The sequence below is a fragment of the Ictidomys tridecemlineatus genome, chromosome 3 (genome assembly GCF_052094955.1).
Source record: "Ictidomys tridecemlineatus isolate mIctTri1 chromosome 3, mIctTri1.hap1, whole genome shotgun sequence".
Lineage (NCBI taxonomy): Eukaryota > Metazoa > Chordata > Mammalia > Rodentia > Sciuridae > Ictidomys > Ictidomys tridecemlineatus.
The window spans coordinates 132,947,636-132,970,484 of record NC_135479.1 but is presented as its reverse complement, the minus strand read 5'-3'; the positions used below and the strand labels follow the sequence as shown (position 1 = coordinate 132,970,484).

The 22,849-nt window shown below is 41.6% G+C and overlaps 1 protein-coding gene across 8 annotated transcripts in view; it reads right to left on the bottom strand.

Annotated features, from left to right (window-relative positions):
• LOC144376351 (uncharacterized) overlaps positions 1-22,849 on the bottom strand; it is a 222,917-nt gene that overhangs the window by 8,558 nt on the left and 191,510 nt on the right. For 7 of the 8 annotated variants that reach the window (XR_013436714.1, XR_013436711.1, XR_013436731.1 and 4 more), the window contains one exon: positions 10,319-10,371. Coding sequence is in view for 3 of the 8 variants with exons in the window: in XM_078043833.1 (XP_077899959.1) it covers positions 10,319-10,371 (53 nt within the window). In the remaining 5 variants the exon portion in view is untranslated. Of the gene's footprint in view, positions 1-9,076; positions 9,236-10,318; positions 10,372-22,849 lie in introns of all 8 variants that reach the window. The other variant, XR_013436712.1, reaches the window with a different exon arrangement.

The following is a 22,849-nucleotide window of genomic DNA, read 5'->3' as shown; positions in this document are numbered from 1 at the left end:
TCCCTGATTTTAGTATGTCTATTTAATCTCTGATATATCTATGATTCCTGCAGTTGGTGCAAACCAGGGAAGGAAAATTGCAGAAGCTTTAATGTCACAAGAAAGACTTGTGGAGGAGCTTTCTGATCTCTCTTATACTCAGGGTTTTCAGAAGAGAAGAAAGTAGATTTCATCCTTCCAATTTGAATCAGAGCAACCCCAACTCATATCATTTCCATAGGTGTCCATGATAACCCTTTGAGGTAGATAGGACCAGATGAGGAATCATAAAGTCACCTAGCTATCAAGTTCAAGCACTAGAAGACAATTGCTACCTGAAAAAAAAGAATTGTAATGTGTAATTGTATAAGGTCTCTCATCACACACAGTAGTTTTACAATCTCATAGGTGAGGAAACAGAAGCTCTCAAGCTAATCTCCAAATTACCCTCTGGTTTGTGATTTGGCCTGGCCCTGTGGATGACTTGGACAAATGCCCATGACATGGTTATACTATTTTTTTTTTTTTTTGCTTCATTATAAAAGTTACCATTCTGGTGAGGCAGTTTTACTCAAGGTTCGCATTTCTGTCATTCTCGGTCCCTTGGAAAACCCATTTCACGGTCTAGTAGAGCAGAGTTTCATCCAATAGCACTTTTGGCTCGGTGGCTTCAAAGTGCAGTGCCCACCCCTTGGCTGAGTTTCAGGCAGTAATGCTTAACAGTCTGCTAGTTAAATTAGAAACAATAATAACACAACAGACAGGTTTGGTTCCAGCACCTAACAAGTCCCAAACCTCAAGCTATAAGTAGAATAAGTAGAAAGGGAGGAATATGTATGATATTCTTCTGTAGAATTCCTGCTTTGTTCTTGTACAGTGGACAAAACAAGAAAACCCATTTGGCCATGTACCTAAGTCCTACCCCATGATTGGAAAAACTTGTCTTTAGACTACCTCTCAGGACTCAATGCTGACAGGCTGGAAATAAACTAGAATAATTAATTCTAAAATTATCCCAAAGACAAATCTTCCTTCTAAAGGTCTGGATGGGTTTAATGTCTAGAGTGTGTGCTATTTGTGTTTTTCTCCCAAGCATTAATTAAATAATCCATTTATCTCTGGCCTCCAAAGCCCCAGGATCCCCAGAAATGGAATGTTCTAAGTTGCATCTGCCCACCTTTCCAAGGCAGTCCTGGCATGAGGGCCCCACTCTGATTAGGCAGTGGACTTTTAGAGTTCAGTACACTCAGATGCTTCAATAAGAGCAGCTTGGTTCGCGGTTCACCTCAGGACAATGCAAACTGAGCTATGCATTTACTGTAATTCTAATCAGATGATTCTATAATTGGAAGAATACCAGTAGCATTCTGTCTTTGGAGTCTTCTCCATTAAGTGACTGAACAAGGGCCAGGGGACCTTTGCTTGTCCCAAATGCAGATCCTGTAGAGACTTTGGGATCTGGGTATCATTATGTTCCATTCTATAATAGGATCAAGTCCTTTCTTCTCTCTTGGTAAGATTGTAAAATGTGAATAGTAGTCATTTCCTGTATATTCTCAATAAATTCTTACCAATTGCTTTCCTAATAATGAAGAACGAATGAAATGAAATGTGTATGTGTGTGTGTGCGCGTGTGTGTTTGGGGCAGGGGATGGCTGTGTATATGATTGATGACAGTAACTGAATACGTTAGGTTAATATTTCCAAGTCTAGGTCATAATCATATATGCTAACGGTTGTAGAATACAACAAAAATAATAATCTGAATTTCTTTTTCTTTTTTTTGGGGGGGTGTACAGGGATTGAACTCAGGGGCATTCAACTGCTGAGCCACATCCTCAGCTCTATTTGTATTTTATATAGAGACAGGGTCTCACTGAGTTGCTTAGCACCTTGCATTGCTGAGGTTGGCTTTGAACTTACCATCCTCCTGTCTCAGCCTCTTGAGGCGATGGGATTATAGGCACGTGCCACCATACCCGCCTCATCTGAATTTCTTAATTACACCAAATACCTCAATTAGAGACAGAAAAAAATATTATAGACACATGTATTGAGGAACTAGCTTATCATAGAAACTTTGCAAAGTATTGTGTGGCTTTGGGAAATACAGAAATGAATCAGATCTAGACCTGGACCTTGAAGAGCTCATAATTTAGAGAAAAAGATAAATCATGACCATAAAAATCATAATCCAAGATGGAGAGTTCAGGATCTGGGAGTTAGAGGAAGGAAAGACCACTTCCTGCTGGAAAAATCTGGCTTGGCTTCACGGAGAAGGGGGATTTTGAAGCAGACTTAAAAAAATGGTAAGGATTCAATTCAGGGACAAAAAAATAAAACAGGGAGAAATAATTGCAGAAGCAAAGGCAAGAGCGGAAGTGCAAGGATGTGGAACTGGTGGATGTTGCCTTCAGGCACCAAGTAAAGGATTTTACCACAGACCCCTGGAGATCTTATAAAAATAGAGATTCAGATGGAATATACTGTGTGGGGCCTGAGACTGTGCATTTCTAATAAACTCCCAGGTGAAGCTAATGCTGCTATTCCTCTAAACAACAGGGAATCTATGAGGGTGTTAAGCAGCAGGAGAGAGTTACCCTTCAGCTGACACATCTCTTTAATGAAACTTTCTGAGGTTGGACACACATGACACCTGGCACAGTAAATAATTCTCTGTGAACATTTGCTTTACATCCTCCTTTCTCCACTTGTTTTGATCAAAATAATAATCCAGTTAGCGGGTGAAAGGGGGTGGAAACACACTCAAGACCTGGATTCCAGAAACCAGACACAGCACAAACAAACCACAACATAAATGACGTTTTGGTTTCAGAAATGGTTTCTCCTCCTGAACTGTTGATTGAAGGTCAAAAGTGAGCTGCTGAGTTCCTACACGTTGGAGAGGGATTTAAATATTGGCCCTCTAGATTGATTACAAATCTAATATGATTTTATAATAAGATGATAATACTTTAGTGGTACCATGGGGAAAGAACTGGAATTAGAATTAGAAGACCTAACTTTAACTCCTTCGATCATTCTGGGCCTCAAATGAACTTTTCCATCTATAACTCAAGGGAATAATTCTCTCCCCAGCTACTCCTCAGTTTTTCATTAAAAAATAAAATGAGCTAATGGGTGTGAACATGCTTTGTAGAGTAAGAAGCGTTTTGCAGATGTAATGGCCACCTCTTATTAGTATGGATAGGGACGTCAGTCTTCTCTCTGCTCCTGGGAATTGCTGGAAGAATGAGAATAGCGGCTATTGGTTGGGGCATGTGACAGCCTCAGGGTAAGGTCTCAGGTAATTTGGCACGAGAGAGATCCGGTGGTGGTGTTTGCTTCCTCTGTCAGAGCAGGATGCACCTGTGGCCAGCAGGTCAGATTTACCCTTGCATCTGGTTATACAGCTTCCTGTGCTCTCTGGGGAAATGCTATCAGCAGCAATATTGCCCTGCAGAGCATCCTCTGGGAGTGATTTTGGGGGCTAGACACAGATGCCCTGATCCTTTTTCTAAATTATATCTTGTGTTCTCTGCTGCCCACCAGAAGATTTTCCTATGGCCACACCTCTGAAGTAGGTAATACAGACAGGTAAGAATATTTGCTAGGTAGGGATAGAATCCAGAACAGTAGGGCTCCAAGGGCTAACAGAAAATAAGCAAGGCACCAAGAATACATGTATTAGCATACAAAGAGCTGATATTCCAAATGTGGGGAGAGACAAAGATCACTCAGAAAAGCCAAAAGCGCCAAGGCGATATTGGACCAGGCAGATCACTTTGGGAGGCAATTCTATTGCATTTCCTATTTTAATAGATCTGGGTGGTCCTTAGAATAACAAGTATTAGAAATAATCATGAAGGTCAGGTGTAATTCTTTAACTTTGTACAGAAGGAAACTGAGGCATTTGGCAGAAAGGGCCTTTTCTCGATCACCTTGACTTAATAAAAGACTCCAGGATAAATTCCAGGTCTCTTGATTATGTGTCTCTTGCTATTGGAGAAAGGCTATGCTTTTGGCCTTTCCTGGCTTCAGTTTCTTGACTTGGAAAATGAGGGGAAGAGCTGCTCCCTCTCGTCTGTGCTCTCCTAACTCTCAGCCAGTGGGGTTCAGGAACCCAGGGTTCAATCTAGGTCAACAACACCTTCCCACCATGGCTGCTCCTAGGAATCTTTCTCTCTTCCTTTATTCTCCCTTCAGGAATCTGCAATAATGCTTAATCCCTGCTCCCAGACTCACTTTCACTAGAGGAAATCAATAGATTCTTCAAGCGGTTGGACCACAGGATGATGCCGAGGCCTATTTTGTCAGCCAGGTGCTCTGGTGAGGGAAGTTGTATGAGTCATTGTCGGCCAGAAATGTAAATCTGGCCCGAGGCTTCCTTTGCAGTGAAATTCAGGTCATTAATAATGGTGACCATCTGTATAGCACGTTACAGTTATAAAGCGCTTTACATACTTCATTTGCTTATCACAACCATTCAGAGATGTGTTATTGTTATGCCCATTTTACAGATGAGAAAAATAGACCCTGGGATATGGTAACATGCTCAGGTGATAATACAGTCAAGTGGCAGACCTAGGACTTAGTCAAATCTTTGGAGTTTATAATTCATGCTATTTGCAATTGTCTCTTTTTATCAGGCTTCTCTATTGCCTACCCAGCCTCCACAGATATAAAGAAAAGCACGGAAGCTCAACCTGCTTGGGGCCACACATGTGGAGTTTCATTTTTGAAAAAGAGATCATTGCAGCATCCAAGTATGTAATGCAGTCATGGTCATGGGTCTGGATACAGATCTGAGGGCTGACAGCCTCTTTCCAACCCTATCCCTGCATCCACCACCTTCTGCCTCTGTCACCTTCCATTCCTCAGGCTGAAGCTCAGACCTCTTAATTCTAAAACCAGGGATTTCTCCCCTACTTTAAAAGTACAAAACATAATTCAAATCTGTAGAGAAGGAAGCTAACACTCTGACAAGCACCCAATTGCAGTCATTTGTTCCTCTTGTTTGACAAATATTTCTAGTTCTTTCCCTTCTGGGTATGTGGGTGAATTGCCTCTTGAAAAGAGTAAAGTCATATAACTAGTTATGGCCACAGAGTTGTGAAAGGAAGTGACTTGCGTCACTCCAAGGCCAGGGTATGTAATTACTCTCCTTTTCCCAGTGGCATAGGGAGGTGGTGGCAGTTCTGTCAATGTTGGTCCCTTAGTGACAACAACAAGCAGGGCCTCCCTGCCAGCATAAAACATTTGAGCAAAAATGAAATCTTCATTATTTTAGTGACTGAGATTTAGGGATTTTGTTACTGTAGCAAAACCCAACCTATCCTGACCCTTACATTCATATTCTCAGACTCCTTTTAAGAATATTAACATTTTGTTGTACCTGCTTCAGATTTTTAAAGAAACAAAAATTCCAAAAACAACTTAATCTTTTTGTAGCTCACTCCCAGCCCTTTCCCTTCCTCCCCCAACAATTCCATCCCAAACATGGTATGACCATGTACTGCCCATCTTTGGTACATTCACTCCAGAAGCGGTGTCCAGGACAGTATCAAGTATTGTTTCGTGTTTCTAAAATGCTCAGGAATTACATAATACTGATTCATTCTACAAATTTCTTTCTTCATTCAACATTGTTTTTTTCAGATGTGTCAATAGTTTGAATTCATTCACTTTAGCTTCTATATAATATCCCTTTATATGCATGTCGACGTTGATTAAGCATTTCCCTGCTAATGAACTTTTAAATTGCTTTTCCCTCTTAGAGACAATGAGGCAGTAAACATCCTCATACAAGGCTCTTTGTGTATTTATGCAAGAATTTCTCTTGGTTGTATATCTGACAGAACTGCTGGGATAGAAGGCACATTTAGCTTTACATTTAGTAGGTATTGCCAAATTTCTCTCCAAGGCAGTTGTATCCATTTATAGTTCTATCATCAGTTTGTATGTATTTTGCTGTTGCTTTATATCATCAAACATTTCACATTGTCAGACTTTTAACATTTTGGCCAATCCAGTGGGTGTGAAATGACATCTCTTGATGCTCAAATTTGCATTTCTTCGATTATTAGTGAAGTTAAATCTCTTTCCATTTGCTTAAGGATCATTTCCTTTTCTGAGCTTTGCCTGCTGATAGATAGTCTGCAGATTTATTTCTATTTTTTCCTTCTTTTGGGTGGGTAGATTGTTTTCCCTCCTGTGTTTAGGTACTGGTCCTCTGTCAGTTACATAAGTTGTAAATGCATTCTCTACATCTGTGACTTCTTTTTAATGTTGTTGTTATTTACTAGCAAGCCATCAGCTGCCTGCTTCTGCACCCAGTCTGATTTTTTCAGATCAGAGCAACAATAGGGTGACAATTACTTAGAGATATGTTTCCAGAAGCCTAGGTGAATAAATGTTCCCGGGTTCTAAACATCTGTAGCAGGTTAAAGAGGGTGTTCTTAACAAGAGAACCTATGAAGAACCTATTTTGCTTACTCAGGGCTCTCATTTGCTAATCCAATTGAGTAGTGAAAGCAAAAGAACCAGGTGTAAGTGGAAAAAAACCTTAGTCACTGAGGGTTGTTTGGGCTGCTCAGTGGTGAATATCAGAGGTGCCACCGTGAATCCTGGCACTGTTTGCCTGGCTGACATTTTGTAGACCAAGCATGTGTGGGTAGACACCCGAGAAAGGTTGCAGACACAAGTGTTCCTTCCTCTTCACATGCATACGAGTCTTCATAAGGTGTCATGGGGGGAAGGTGGGGACACATTCAATAGAAGGTAGGAAAGGGCAGTGATTTGGAAAGGCTTTTAGCTTTCTAGTGGGGAGAGTTGCTTTATAGCTTTGTTTACCTCTCTGTGCCTCAGCGAAGCCCAGAGGAAAACCTTAGCTCAGGACAGGAAGCCCAGAGTACCCGAAAGGACGACTACAGCAGGGCAGTCCTATTCATGTCTCCTCTTGCACGTCCCTCCACACTGTGCCCCAGGGGGCTGGGCCTGTACAGTGCTCCAACGGGGCCTGAATGTACCATCACTCCCTAGAAAACCAATGGGGATGGCAGAAACAGAGCCCTGGGATCAATTATGTTGGTAAAACTACAAAGGCAAGGAATGAACCAGAAGAGTTATGGCTTAGGAACAACATGCTGGAAAAAGACTTGATGTTCCCAAGTGGAACCCTATGGCCCCAGGGGAGGTGACCCCAGCTGTCTGGTTGGCCAGCCAGAGTGCTGGGCCTCAGGAGCCAGGGCACACCTTCCGTTCCAGTTGACTCACTTGAGTGGCAAATTCTTTTCTCCCTCTCAATCCTCTCATCTTCAAAGTGAATTCATTAAGCCCCTCCATGCCATCGGCACTTGGCCAGGTGTTGTACTGGCCCATTAGGTGGACATGGGCCATAGCCCCAGGGAGCGTGCCAAATGGGGTGGAGGATGGCAGCTGAGACCTATTGACATCCCCAGAGATTGTTCTGCGGCACTTTCTATAAACCCTCCAGCTGTTTCAAACTATTTGTGCAGTGCTCTCTGTACATGCTATGTTCCTCCCCATCCTTTGGCTTTAGCTCTCTCTGTTCTGTTTGCCTGGAACATTCTTTCAATCTGTCTGCTCATGTACTCAAATACCTAGTCCTGGGTGGAGACTTCTCTAATGACCAAGGGCAGAATAGGACCCTCCTAAGTTCTGTGTATTCCCATAGCTTTGTGTCATTAATATAGCGCATACCACTCAGTGCTGGAAGCATGGGCATGTGTTTCTGTGTCCCTGGACAGACTCAGAATTCCAGAAGGTGGATTCTATAGCCTCTCCTGTACTCAACAAGTGTGCTGAGCAAAGTGCATGGAAGGATGTAGCTCCTAGTGTTATCCAATTCTTCCAGATGGCGTAACGAGAAGCAAGGCAGGGCTCTGTGCTTTAGTTTCCCTTTCTGTAAAATGGGCAGAGTAGGGATAAATTGGAAAAATGGACTCTAAGAGATTTTTTTGTCCTTGCAGTCTCTTAGTGAAAAACAGTTTATTGCAACTCTGTACAGGTCAAGATGATGCTTCACTTACAAATATTAAAGATCCTCAACCTTCCTTTCCAAATCAATTTGTCACTTTTTAAAAAAAGTGTGTATTAGAAGATTACAAATTCTCTGACTCAAGTTTTGAGAGGTTTGTGGGATTGATTGATTACAGGAAATCTATAAATTTTGTCTTCCCTGGGAAATAAAATTGTCGGACTCACTGATTCTTTGAAAGGAGTTTCTGACTATATGTACGGATGACTTTATCAACCTGGATTTATGTGGAAGGACCTCACAATGTAGCTGCGCAGGTTGACTTAGCATCTCTCTTTTTGACACTATGCAGGCCAAGATGCACATGCCACACCCAGTAGTGCTTGTCTCATGAGACCTGTTTTCTCTGCTATCTCACTGCTCTTTGAGTGACAGGTTTGGAATTTCCTGTAGAGAGAGGACTGAGTCTCCCACATGTTCAGAAGGTGCCCACAGCACCAAGCTATAATCTTAGAACTTCATAACCAGACTATGAGGTGAGATGGGGCAGCAGCTATTATCTACCCATCTTGCAGATGGGACAAAAACTCAGAGTTAAAGGGACTTGATTGGGGTCACATGGCAAGATATTCTGAGCCAGCTCTGAGGAGAGCTCTTGATTCTCTGTCCTGAATTTTATTGAATCCTTAAAAAATTATTTAGATTGCTGCTTTATCCAAGTGGCTGTTCTTGGACCTCTTGTCTGATGAAGTTAGGAGCAAGTGAATTCTATTAGAAGGAAAAAGGAGTCCTAACCCATGAGTGATTTTGTGGGACAAAGTGGCTGCATTCATTAGTGAAAGGGGGAAGTCAGATTAGTTAAAACTGTGCATTTGGTGGTTTCTATCATTATCATCTCACGATGCCAGTAAATTAGTTGTTGAAGCCTGAAGAAGGGCCTCCTTCTGAAAGCCTGAGAGGCTGGCACTGAGGGGTCCTTCACAGGGATGTGCCCCTCATAATTCCCAAGGCAGCAGGAGTATTATTGATGAGGGCAACTCTCGGGAGACTCAGTTTTTGTATCTTGAAAATGGGGACAATCAATCCTCCCCAGCTTACCTCAGAGGATGGTCACATACACTGATCGAGGTGACCGTGTTTCAGAACCTGACAGTGCTGGGTGAATGTTGGGGACATCATAGCACTGTTTTCATCCTCCTTTCTTCCTATCTCAGTGAAGGGAAACGAGTCCAGTTCTATATTCTCTTCAAAGTGGCTCTAAAACGATTTGTGAAAATGTATATTCCTATCACATGACTAATCACAGTCCCCATCAACTCACCTGTCAGTACACTGAAGAAGGTAGATAATAGAAGCAAGGCATTTCTAAATTGCAAAAAAATTGCCATTATTGTGGCACATTCTCTTTCCTCCAAGGCCGAGGGTATCCCTAAATAACCTCACAGGAATTTACCTAAACCTTCTTCGATGCTATTTTTGTCATGGCACTGCCTCATTTTGGGACTAAAGGGTTCCCCTTGACTGAGAAGCAGGAGAGGGCTGGACTGGAACTCATCTGTTTGGGGTTTTGTTCCTCATACCTTTTGGCTACTCTTTTTGAGTCAATGGCTCTAGTTTTCTGTAACGATCCGTAATCTTCTGACTAAATTTCTTCATCTAGATATTCCAGAGTCATCTCACATTGAGCATACTCCGATTGCTCTCGTTATGCTTAGGTTGACCCTTCCCCCAGGCTGTGTTCAGGATCTCAGTTAAAGCATCACATACAAAAGGTACCTTTGCCAGAAACAAGCTCAGGTTATTTAGATGACTCCACTCCCACCTCTAGCTCAGGTGCTCCATCCATCCCGGAGACTCCGTTGCCTTGATTTCTTTTAAATCCTCCCTCTGCCCTCAACCCGATTGCCACTGCTTTTGTTCAGGGGCTTGTCATCTCTCGCTTAGACGATTGCAATGGCTTCTTACCTTGCCTTCTTGTTATTTCTACCGGTCTCCATACTGCCTCTCTAGAAACTCATCTATAAAAGATGCAAAGCTAATCTTTCTGAGAATCTTCCAAAGGCTGCCCATTTTACTTTCAAGGTGAAATCTACACTCTTGGCCTGGCAGATGAGGACTTTCACCAGTTTAGTTTCGGCCTTTCTGCTGCCACACCCCTTACGAATTTTGCGCATGGAGCAGGCTTTGAATAACTCTTCCTTCTGCCTAGAGAGTCTTCCTCCTTTCCAGGCCTGAAAACCTGCTCTGGAAAGCTTTTCTGGTCCCTTTGAAACAGCTATCATGACTAGGTTTTCCTTCCTCTGTGGCCTTAACACCTGCATATGTCTCAGATGTACTTACCGCATGGTGCGAGTTGGTTTGCTTCATTTCTGGATCCTCCAAGACTTGTACTCCTAAAAGACAGAAATGGAATCTCACTCATCCAGGATTTCCAACTATATACATATGACTGACATAGTGAGAGCCTGGTATTTGTTGACTAAATGGGTGGATAAAGAGAGAGCAGACTGTTACATGGCACAGTTGAGTTTAGAATATGTTCATTATGGGTCAATAGGTGCTCTATTGACCAATAGAATTTTTCCTTTAGGACATCTGGAAGAGTGAGTGGATGGACAGTGCATTAGATATATCTGTCTGAAGTCATCTCTTTGTGTTGACCTTTGGTAGGGGCTGCGTGACAGAGAATGAGTAGTCTTGCTGAAACCTCAGTCATTGGCATTCTGCATGCCTGACCCATGCAAATCTGTATATTTCGACAATCCTGAGTGTGGTGGAGAACTAGGGGCAGTAATGTTCCATTAAAGGAAGGAAGAAGCCTGATCAGGAAATGGGGTATAAGGTGCCTTCATGGACAGCCAGAATTCCCCTCAAGAAGTATTGCTTTCTATTAGGTAACTGACATGGAATCAATAGAGAATTCCTTCCTTATTCCATTCCATCAAGTTTCATAGCTTGCAGAGTACTATGTCCAGTTCCGCTTGGAACTAGGAACCGTGTTTAAAATTCAGATTCCCCAGGTGACCCCTGTCAGCAGATCTGGCCTCAAATGTGGCCTCAAAGTTCACTGGGGCTGGGTATGATGGCACACATCTGTAATCTTAGCAACTCAGGAGGCTGAGGCAGGAGGATTGCAAGTTCAAGGCCAGCCTCAGCAATTTAGCAAGGCCCTAAGAAACTTAGCAAGACTCTGTCTCAGAATATAAAATAAAAAAGGGCTTGGGATGTGGCTCAGTGGTTAAGTATCCCTGGGTTCAATCCCTGTTATCTTAAAAAAAGAAGAAGAAGAAGAAGAAGAAGAAGAAGAAGAAGAAGAAGAAGAAGAAGAAGAAGAAGAAGAAGAAGAAGAAGAAGTTGTTGGCTGGGGACTTTTTTTTTTTTTTCCCAGAGACTCTATTGACTGGCTCCTCAGTGATAATGTTATAGCTCTTTGCTGACAGCTTGGGCTTGATCTTGTTTTTAACCTCCACGGATCATTAGTGTGAAGGTTTGTGGGCAAAAGCAGTTTCCAATGCCCTTAGGCCCTGTACAATAGAGCTACCCCACAGGTCCCAGGGGCTATTCACTTCATGTCACACAGCCCCACTTGAGCCCAGTTATACTTAGCAGAGACACCTGGGGGCTCACACTCTGGAAAGAGGATGCAATTTCCTGTGCAGGGCTTGGCCAGTGCTGCATAGGTTGATAATTACTATGAATCATGAAGTCTAGTGATCAATGTTTGAAATAAATTATAATAATAATTCAAAGGCAAATTGGAGTTTGCTGTTTACAAAATGCTTGCACGTGCATGATTTCCTTTGATCTTACAGCAGTCTGGCGAGACAGGCAAAGCCAGGGCTATTCCCATTTTATAAATGGTGAATCTGAGATTAAAGAAGGCAGGTGACTTGTACAAGGTCAAGTAGATGGAATGGCGAACTCTTGATCCCAGGCCTTCTGACTCTGTCATCATGCTATGTTCCATTTCACCTTGCTTGCAGATCTCTTAAGTCACTAGATTTGAAAGTTGAGGATCATTTCTTAGGATGATAAGACATATTTTAGGGCTGAATGACATTTACAAAGAAATTGTCAATTGTGATTTATTATTTTAATACCAAGCACAGATTTAAATAAAAATAAGAATTCCCATATCTAAATTATTAGAGTAGATACAGTGCCTATTTGTTAAAACTTGAGTCCCATGCATCAAAAAGGCACCCAAACAAAGTTCATTGTTCCAACCCAAGCTTTCAGAAAAATGACCAATGGTGAGCTAGAATTGGAGCAGGCTTGCATCTTCTTGGGTGAGCTAGGTATGGGCATCTTTTCCTCACTCCACGGATATTAATGTCACATTGATAGCTTGAAATCAGTCCTCTGGGGTACAGGTATCTACAGAACAGAAATGAGCCAATCTCATAATTCAAATCTCTTTTACCACCATCAAACCAGTTGTTAAACATTTACCAGCACACCTGCTGTTAGCAAATGCTGGCTGGCACAAACTGGAGCTCAAAAGTTCTCCTCTGACATCTGCATGGCACCATTTTCAGTGTTGATTTTGCCTCTAACCACAAGTTATACCCCAGTGCCATTTCTTAAATGGGAGACTCCATCTGAGCTTGCAAAATCAGACTGATGGGTTTCCACTAATAGTTCCTTTCATTTGTATAGTTTGCAAAGTGTTTTGACATCCCTCATCATTTCTGAACTCTATGGTATCTATGGGCAGATGCTGTCTCTGCTTGGCAGAAAGGAAGGGCCTAGAGACCAGACAGGTGATAGACCCATGCCCTGGGGTATAGGCCTAGCAAGCGGCAGACCAGACTTGACTAGGTTTTGCGCCTTCTTAGGCTGTAATCCTTCCTCTTATACTCGTTACCTCCTTCACCCAGGACACTTGCAACACCTAGAGACAGAGCTACTGTCTAGCATGCAGAGAGGACTAACAGCAATCCAAGATGGCACTGTTTTGCCCTTGACAGAAAGGATAGATGCACTAGCTTAGGAATATCTTCATTTTGCTGCCTCCTCTACTTTACTGATCTGAAGCATTCCTCCTTTGTCCTTGAGGTCCTCTCTTTGCTTCCATTAAAACCTTTTATGGGGACCTTGTGTATTTGGGTCCTGTTCTCAGCAGGAACGTGGAGCCTCCTGAATGACCCAGCATGAATGCTCTGCTTCCCCTCTTGCGCAACGCCCCCGCCTTGCTGCTGCCCGGTGATGTATTGATTGGTAAGCATTTCACAACACATTTTCAAAACATGCCGAAGGTCAGAATGAATGACTCATGGGCAGTCACATTTCTTTCTGCCTCAGTCCCTCTATATTTTATTGGTTAGATTGGCTAATGGAAGTTACTGAAAAAACTTAGGCAAAAGTTACCTGCAAAACTATTAAGTGACTTGAAAAAGTAACTCCTGATCTTCTGTGTAGTGATCAACCTGCTGAGTCACTTTGGATTTTAACACCAAAGTCTCTTGAAGAATATAAGGTGGGAGTTAAGGGATTTCAATACTTGGCCATGGCCTTATCCCAGAGTATCAGAGAGGCTCTCAGCGGAAGAGAAAGTGGAGGTGAAAGGGTGGATTGTTGCTGCTATGATAGTCTATGATTCTATATTAGCCCTTGAGAGCTCAAGGATGTAACCCCTGATCCAGGCTTGTAGCTAATGACTCAGCTCTCTGCCCGAGGCCAAGAAGGCCTTCCTGCAGAACAGTGAAAAAATGCTTTGAGCTCAATAGTGGACAGAGTTCTGGACCAGGGAGAGGTATCCTGGTTAATGCCCAGCTTTGCCACCTACAATACAACTTATTCTGACAAGTGGCTTGACCTGTTAGCACCTCAGTTTCCTCACCTCAGTTTCATCACGTTGGTGATGGTGCTTTCATTCACAGGGTTGTTTCAAAGTTTAAATAATAGAATTCCATGAGCTGCTTTAGTCTTAAACCCTAATGCATGGAGAATCGTACAGTGTGGCACCACATGGCTTAGTAGAAAGTCGGCGGGGAGAAGAGTGAGGTGATCATGTTTTTATTCTTCATACACAAGCTTTTTTTCCCTGACCTTTTCCCTCAAAAATAATCTAATGTACAGATTTAAAATTTCTGAACCCCTTATCTAGAACAATCAAGGGAGGAGAAGTTTCTTAGTGGTTTCTGCTTTGGTTTTTGTACTTTAACTATCTGGAAGGTCTATTTCATCCTAACATAAAATAATCACAGAAATTGGAAGTGTGCTGAAGTTAAGGTAATGGGTGTTGTCTCTATTCTTTCTGCTGCCCAGTCTTTCTCAGTCTGCCCCTCTCCATGTGCATTCTGCACCCCAAGCCTCCACACGCTGCTGCAGGCTCTGCTGCACCCCTCACTCCCCGCTGGAGGTTGAGCCAGTAAGAAAGGAAGCAAATTCAGTTATGTAAAGCACATCCCGGGTGAGGAAAGCCTTGCATGTGTTTCTGCTTCACTGAAATTGCTTCCCCCACCATCACCAATCTGTCCTTTCGTTAGGGACACTGTAGAACTCAGAGAGACCTTGGTCAGCACAGCTCTCACCTGTTCATTTCACAAATGAGCAGCCTAAAGACCCAGCTAGGGCCACATAGCCCACTTGTGGCAGAGTCAGGATGCAGACTTCACTCTCCTGACTTCTCTCCATTATACCAGAAGTTGAGCAAATGAACACAGGGATTCAGAAGAAGGGTTAAAATTGATCTTTGTGGAGGATGTTGGGCTTCTGGTTTTCAGGGACAGTTTTATGATATGTGTCAATGGTGCCTTAAAAGCTGTGATAGCTAGCTTGAATGAACTTATATAATAAACATTTATCACAGAACATGTGTCATCAAACACCTGCCAGATCTGAGTGTTGGCACCAAAGCTGCTTTCATTGTCAAAGAAGAGGGTAGAAAGGAACTTGGCTGAACAAAACTGGCAGACGTTTTTACTAGAAAATTCAGAGGTGATTTCTAGAGGAAAGGAAACACATTTTCAAAGTCTTTTATAATTTATTTAAATGTGATTGGGTGGATTTAGTAATTAAATAAGTGAAGAGCACTGAGGACTGATGGTGCCTAAAGCCACCTCCAGACTGTACCCTCTGTCTGGTTTGGCCACAGAAGCCTAAAGATCCAGAGGCTTCCCAGAGAAACATCTGAGGTTGCTGATCAGCATCTAGGTGCCCATACACACCCCTTCTAAAGCATGCTTGGTTCTCACTGGAATCTCTTTGCATTAGCAGAACACAATCACAATCCAGAGGACATGAACTAACAAAAAAGAATCTACTGCATTAGAGATAGACCTACATCCACATAGTTGCCAAAATACATGGCCCTGCTCTTGTACTATCTGCAGAGCTTTGAACTATGCGATCTGTTCTTTTATTTACTCATTTAATAGTTGTTAGGAGAGCATTGAACAAGAAAAGCTGTTGCACTTGTAGCCATAACATGCTCTTTAAACCTGATTCTCACCCAGAGATTCTCTTCATTATCTGCCTTTAGATGTCGCCTAGTTGTTGGGAATACTGGGTGGAGGAAATTTGTAATCTCCATGACTGCAAAGGAGTGCCACTGCATTTCTGTGCTTAGTACCATGCTAAGAGGTTTCAAAAGAGATGAACCCTCCAGGATTTGCTACCCAGAGTTGAGAAACCGAGTCACATTCAAACAAGATGGATATATATAATCTCAAGAGTGTGAGATATTTACTATGAGATGATGACTGAAGACTCTGAGAATAGAGAGGCTGAAATGATTAACAGAGTAGAGAGAGTGATGAAGTGGACAGAGAGGGTGGAGAAGGTCTCTTTGGTATGGCACAACCGAGTCAACCAGTGCAGGATTTTCTAGGTAGACTTTAGGTAGACCAATCTACTTGGAATTAGAGCTCCCAGTTGGGCTGGAGCTATGTATTTGAAATTTCGAAGAGTTACAGGCAAGGGAGCGTCAGAACAGTTTTCAGGACAATAGTAGGTGATGTTGAAATGACAATCAGGGTGCACTAATAGATAAAGCAGAGACTGGTGTTGAGAGATGTGAAGCGGGCTCTGTAGAAATCCAGGCTGGGATGATGAGGCTCTAGACCAGACCAACGGAAATGAAGAATCACAAACAAGTAGATGATTTTTACTGTGGGGTAAGTTATATTATTATTAACTGTTTCTCCTTTTCTTGGTGTCTAAACTTTGGGACTTGCATTACAATGGACAACTAAAGTCAAAAAAGTAAGGAGCTTCTTAATATGACATTGGAAAACATTTTGAAAACTCAAAATATTCTCACACTATTTGTTTATTGACCAGAAAGGATGGGTAGTTGCTGGGTGATCTGTAGAATCAGAGATTATCAGAGCTAGACAGGATCATAAAGACCACTTGATCAAACAAGTGGATAATTTAAGAATTTATGCTGTAACGTCCCCAGAAGCAGTACTCGTCTGCCTTCTCCTTGAATCTGTCTAATGAAGGCACTCACTAGTACTACAGGAAGTGCTTCCCCATTTTGGTGAAATGAAAGGGTTGATATGTATTTTAACTGGGGAATATATTGCTCTTGTACAAAAGTCAGGTCCCGTGAAACCTGTGAAATAAGTGTTTTCATATTTTTCCTTCCCAGTCGACCAGTTGGATATCTTTCCAGGGAATTGATGTCAAAAATGAAATCCAGCGAGTGGGAAGGTTGACAAGATTCAGAACAGTCTTGCCACGTAGCCAAGGGAGGAGCAAAGTTATGTCAGTTAAAAAGGGCAGACTATAGGAAATGTGTATAAGATGTACCATATATTTAGAACAGGAAAAGGCTTCAGTTAATAGCAGCTGATATTAATAAAACATAAAACAAAAGACATAATGATTATGAACAACCAAGAAAATCCTAAGGCAACTTTTCTTTTTTTTAGGTAACAGGAAAGCAAGGAAACCTATTTTATCTCATAAAGTAAATGGTCCAATATTTGTTAAAAAAAAAATATATATATATATCATATATATATATGATCTAAAAATGCTGCCATTAAACCAATAAAATTACTACTGAACCAAAGAAAGAATAATGAAAAAATGGAATCATCCTATAATTTTTGAAATGTCTTAACTGACACAGAGAAAACAGGAGGTGATCTCAAATGCACTGTTGCCTTAGGATGGAAAGCATCTTTGCTAAAGAAAGCTGTATCGACATAGTCTGTTTCAGACAATGTAGAATATTTTCAACATTCATCTTAAAAATTTAGAATAAAAAAGATCGTCTTTATCAGGAACATGGACAATGTTCCGTGAGATCAAAACAAACCAGCAAACAAACAGAAGCAGGTCATTTTTCTCTCTTTGGCACTGTGTAGGACCATATGCTTCCAGAGATGGGGATTTAAAAATAGCCTGTCACATAGCTCACACCATAGCCCTGAGACATAACAGGGGTGGGGAGGATAGCCTTATGCTTAATAATAGTGACACTTCACTTTTATACTTCTTTTTAGAGTAACCAAGTATACTTTTTAGTTGTTGTTCTCTTTTAAAAATCTAATCTTCTTGATATCCTTGTAAATTGAGTAGGAGGTGGTACAGTTGGTCCCGCTTTGCAGAGACAATGAGGGGGTCATCTAAAGTGAAGTTACTCGCCTGGGATTACAGTGATTAGAGACTACCCTGTGCTGTGTAGGTCTGACAACTGGGCCTGTGAGAGCCTCGGGTTCAGGTTCAGAGGATGTTGCACAAACAAGAGAACGTTGCTTCTCATCATCTCCGTTTTGAAATGCACCGTCTGTCATTGTAAGCATTTCATCATTTTCTAATTTTAAGGCAAATTGGTTACAAGCCATAGTGACCTATATTTGCTGACATTTGAAATCAAAATCTCACATGGGTAAATGCCTTACATTTACATTTACCTTACAGTCTTAATAATAATGTCATTTTTCACTTTTCCATAATGCCTTACACTTGAAAATGGTTTTCCATTCCCCATCACATCAGATCTGTGTAACAAGCTGTAATTTAGGCCGGCCAGAGTTTCGATGAAAGGGAACAGAGGCTCATGGTGTGAGAGAACCTTCCCATCTGCTAAGTGCCACAGAAAATGACCAAAGCCCAGGCCTCCTCTCTGCATGTCTGGGGAACTTTCCTGCCAGTCACGCTGCCACCTAGATCTAAGTAATGTGTTAGACTTGGCTGCAGAGGGTATGTGCTCAGAAGCAACTCATCCACCTACTTTGTGCCTGATACTCCATTTCTAATTGGCTACGTAATCCTGAAGGGGGTCTCTAGATGTGGCAGGAATCAGGCAGACTCAGTAATGAGCTCCCCTGTGGACAGAAGGAGATGCTTGGCGCACTGATGGTTCTGGGTAGATAGTTTGGATGTGTGTGCAGCCCAGTGAAGTTTTGTGTTTGGCCAGCTTAACCTCCAATTGAACCCTAGCTCCCTCTCCTCTACCATAACTGTTCTCTCCAATACTCAAAGCGCCCCTGCAGCTTTCCGCTTTACAGTACCTGGCAAAACCCCAGTCCTGGCCATATGTGATGGCTCTCACTCTTCCTTTGCTTGCACCTAAGCAGCAGAATGTTAAGAACTTTGCAGACCATGCTTATCAGCTTACTTTGAATTTGTAATCACAAACCTCTAATAGACCCTACCAGGGGAGCCTATAACACTTCTAGAAAATTCTTCACAAAAATTCACATTTTTGGCTCCCTCCTTAAATTTCCAACTGCTGTACCTTAATTCTTCCTCAGGATGCTGATATTTCTTTCTTAGTATCATAGAAGAATTATTTCATCTCCCCACCACCAACTCATTAACACATCTGTCTAGGCACTTACACTGGTCCCCTCTTATTACAGCGCAGGGCATCTCAGGCTCCTAAGGTCAGCCCTTCCATTTGTCTTCTGGATCCTGTCTTCTTTTCTGTATCTCTCTCCTGTGACATCAGTTTCTCTTGCTCTGTTGTATCTGTCCCCTCAGCATTCAAAAATGCCTCGATAACAACCATTAAAAAAAATAGCAGCTTTCCCTTAATCTGACTTGTCCCTTGAGTTACCACCCTGTTTTTTTTTTTGATGCCTTCAGAGAAAGCTTTTAAAAATAAGATCTTGGGAGACTGAGGCAGGAGGATTGCGAGTTCAAAGCCAGCCTTTGCAAAAGCGAGGTGCTTAGCAACTCAGTGAGACCCTGTCTCTAAGTAAAAATACAGAATAGGGCTGGGGATGTGGCTCAGTGGTTGACTACCCCTGAGTTCGATTCTTAGTACAAAAATAAAATAAGATCTACAATTCCTATCCTTCCTTCTTCAGTTTCCATTCTCATTCCAATTTTCTTCAGACCCATCACTCCACTTAAACAGTCAGAATGTACTCAACTGACCAAACGACTCAATTTAATGTGGTTGATGTTTCATACTTCTTTAAACACTTTCTTATCCAGGCTTCTGTGATTCCATGTTTAACCTGGTTTGCCCTTAAATTTTGGTCTCCTGTTCAGCTCTTCTTCCTCCACCTTGACTTTTGGATTGCTCCTCGGGTCTCCTCTCCAGTCTGTCTGTACTCTACCAGATAAACCCACTGAGTCCTGTGGTTTTAAAATGCTATCCATCTGCAGATAACTTCAAATCTCTATCTTTAGCTGACATCCCCCTAGAGTGCCAGACTTGATAACTCTACTCATAATTGTAAAAGGCATTTCAAACAAACCATGGCTCAATCCAACTATTGACATACTCCTTCCTCAACTCCAATTCCTCCTCCCTGAGTTTTCTCTATCACAGTACATGGTATCCAGCCTCCTAACTGTTTGTGTAGGGAAAATAACCAAGAGTTGTTCTAATTTTCTTGATTTCCCTCAAATCCTGTGTTTAATCATTTTTCAAGACAAATTGACTCTATGTCTTAAAAACCTGTCAATTTAGACTTATGGACCATCTCCAATGGTCACTATCTTATCCCAATCTACCATCATGTTCTTCCTGTCTACACTTTTGCTATACTCACCCCCATAGTCAGTTTTTCACGTAGCATCCAGACTGATTTTTATAAACCCAGAAATTGTATCACTTCTGTCCTGGATCCTCTAACCATGAAGTATTAAAGCCCTGTATGATCTAGCCCTGATGACCCATCCAGCATCATCTCCCTTTACTCTCTGCCTCATCCACAGTGTTCATCGTCCTTTCTCTGTCTCACACTTGTCAGATAATTTGCAATCTGAGGATCTTTTTCTTCTGTTTGAATGGTCTTCCAGCTCCATAGTGGCTCCTTCCTCTTGTCATTCAGGCCTCATTACAAACATTATTCCCTTAGAGCAAGTTCACTTGATCAATTTTAGTAGTATCCCTTGCTATAAGTAAGTTTCCCCCTCTCTCACCAGAGAAGTGGCTTCAGTAAGTTGAATTTTAGTGATAATACCCTTAACTTTCATAGTGAGTCAATACAAAAATCATTGAAATCATTGCTACATTTCTGGAGACATTCTTTGCTGTGTCACTGAATGACCTTCTCTATCAAGCCCCATATGGGGAATTCTTTTAGGTTTAAGTGCCAGGAAAGCTTTGCTTCCCTTGAGGAATTGATAATGACACACTGATTTTTATTTTTATTTTTGGCTTTGCCAACATGAAGCTCTGAGCCAATTTTTTTTTTTTTTTTTTTTTTTTTTTTTTTTTTTTTTTTTTTTTTTTTTACTGATTTATTGTAAACGTGTAAGATCGTATGGCCTGATTGTCTGTCTAGACAGCATGGCCTGATAGGACTTTCTACAAGCATGATGATGTCCTGTATCTGCAATGTTCAATAAGTAACCACTAGTCATATGTGGCTACTAAGTACTTAAAATGTGGCTGAATTTTAAATCCATAATCCATTTTATTTAATTTAATTTAAATAGACTCCCACCTGGAGGCTACCACTTTGGTCAGCATAAGCCTGGATATCCTATGGTCTATTTTTAAAATATTGGATTGGTGTTCATTTTTATGTACTCTTCATTATTCTTTATTGTATTTTCTATAAGTTTCTTCAATCCTTTGTGGTTGGAGGGAGAAAAAAAAAGAAAGGGAAGAAAGCACATTTAAATGAGTGATTAACTGCAGGTGCATCAGCATGCTTATGGTTTGGGTATTCCGTGTAGGTTAACAATAAATCCTGTCTCTTTTTTGGGCTCTATGGAAGGAGCAGCAACATCAAGTCTGAGACCCAAATTCATTTTCCTATTGCATATGATGTGTGGCTCTGAGTGAACCAGAGATTCAGTGTGCTTCTATATGAAAGGGAGCTTCTGAATGGGTGAGCTGTTGACTCTGGCATCTGGGATGCCAGATGTGCAGCCATTGTTCCCAGTGCCTTGCCTTCTGAAGCCTAGGAGGCTGAAGTATGAGGTAAATAGAGCTGTCATCTCATTTAAGGCAGTATTTTAAGGCCGGTCATTGTAAACTAATTAAAAAAAAAAACAGCAATAGCCTTATCTTCAAAATATATTCAGGGATGGAGAATCACCCTGAATACTTGGAATTTAAATGCTTTTCACTTAGAATGAGCATAGCATTGAAATCAAAGGACTTGGATTCTGGTCTCAGCTCAGCTATTAAGTAGTTGGGTGACACTGATCAAGTCAAAGTTTCCTTTTCCTTCAAATTAACAGATTGGACCAGATAACCTTTAATTTCTTGTCTAATATTAGCCATAGAGTAGCTAACATTTATTGAGTTCTGAGTGTGCTGAGGTGCATTACTCTATTGAATCCTATGGAGGTTAAGAATGGTTTTATTTCCATTTCAAAGACAGAAAAAGCAATGCTTTGGTGGCTCCCAACACACAGTTGGAAAATGGTGGAGTCTCTACCTCAATCCCATGATCTGACTTTGACATCCAGCTTCTTATCTGTTCTTCCCTCTCTAGAACATTGCTGCTGGTTAGATGAGGACTTGTCCTAATCTTTTAAACCAAAGCTATCTAAGTCGTCTTAATCCTTGGAATGGCCAAGAAGTGCTTGGTACAGCCAAAAATAGTGGGTAGGTTTGCCACCAGGCAAGAGCAGCCTTGTCATTTGGCCAGTATGCTGTACAAACAACATTACTCTTTACGTATAACATGATATGAAAAACATTGGGAAACGTTTGGATTTAGATGTAGGTTCTGACTCACCAGCAGGGTTTAGCTTGGACTCTTCACAAATCCTATCACACACATTTCACAGGTTCCTAGTATAAATCATCCCACAAATCTCAATCATTGATTCTTGAAAGCAGTGTATATTAATCATCCTTGTATCTCCAACATGTTGATCCCAGGTCCTGGTCTTAAGCTTATCCTTAATATGTAAATTAGTTTTCTAACTGATAGAAAGCATTCTTAAGTTGGTTAGTGTCCTGAAAAGATAGAGTTGTAAGAGCTTTGGAAAAGTTAAATCTAACCCCAAGAGGGTGATGGTTTTTGCAAGGTCAGTATCAGCAAAATCCACGTGCCCTCACCCCCCACACTTAGACTGGTAATCAGAGATATTTCCTTGGCAGATGGGGCAAAGGAAGCATAACTGAAATTCCATCTTGCCTCTGCAGATGTCAGGAGTGATGGAATACCAACCAATGGTGAAGGAGCCTGCCTCACCTGGCTCTATCAAAGGCCACTGACCCATGAGAACCATCCAGCCTGCTCTGAGCCACACGCCTGGGGGCCACAGAAGCATGTAGGAAAGGGAGAGGAAGTGGAAATGTGTGAGCAGAGGGTTTAAAGCAATGTGCTCACCACCGGAAAAAAAAAATAAAAATAAACACACTCAGAAATAGTGTAACTGATATGCAAAGAAGATCAAAACAAAGGTTTTAAAATATCTTGGCTGCTTTAGAGGAGGTGAGGGTAGCAAATGAAGCAAGGTTACAAATGTGTTAGGGGAGGGGACAAG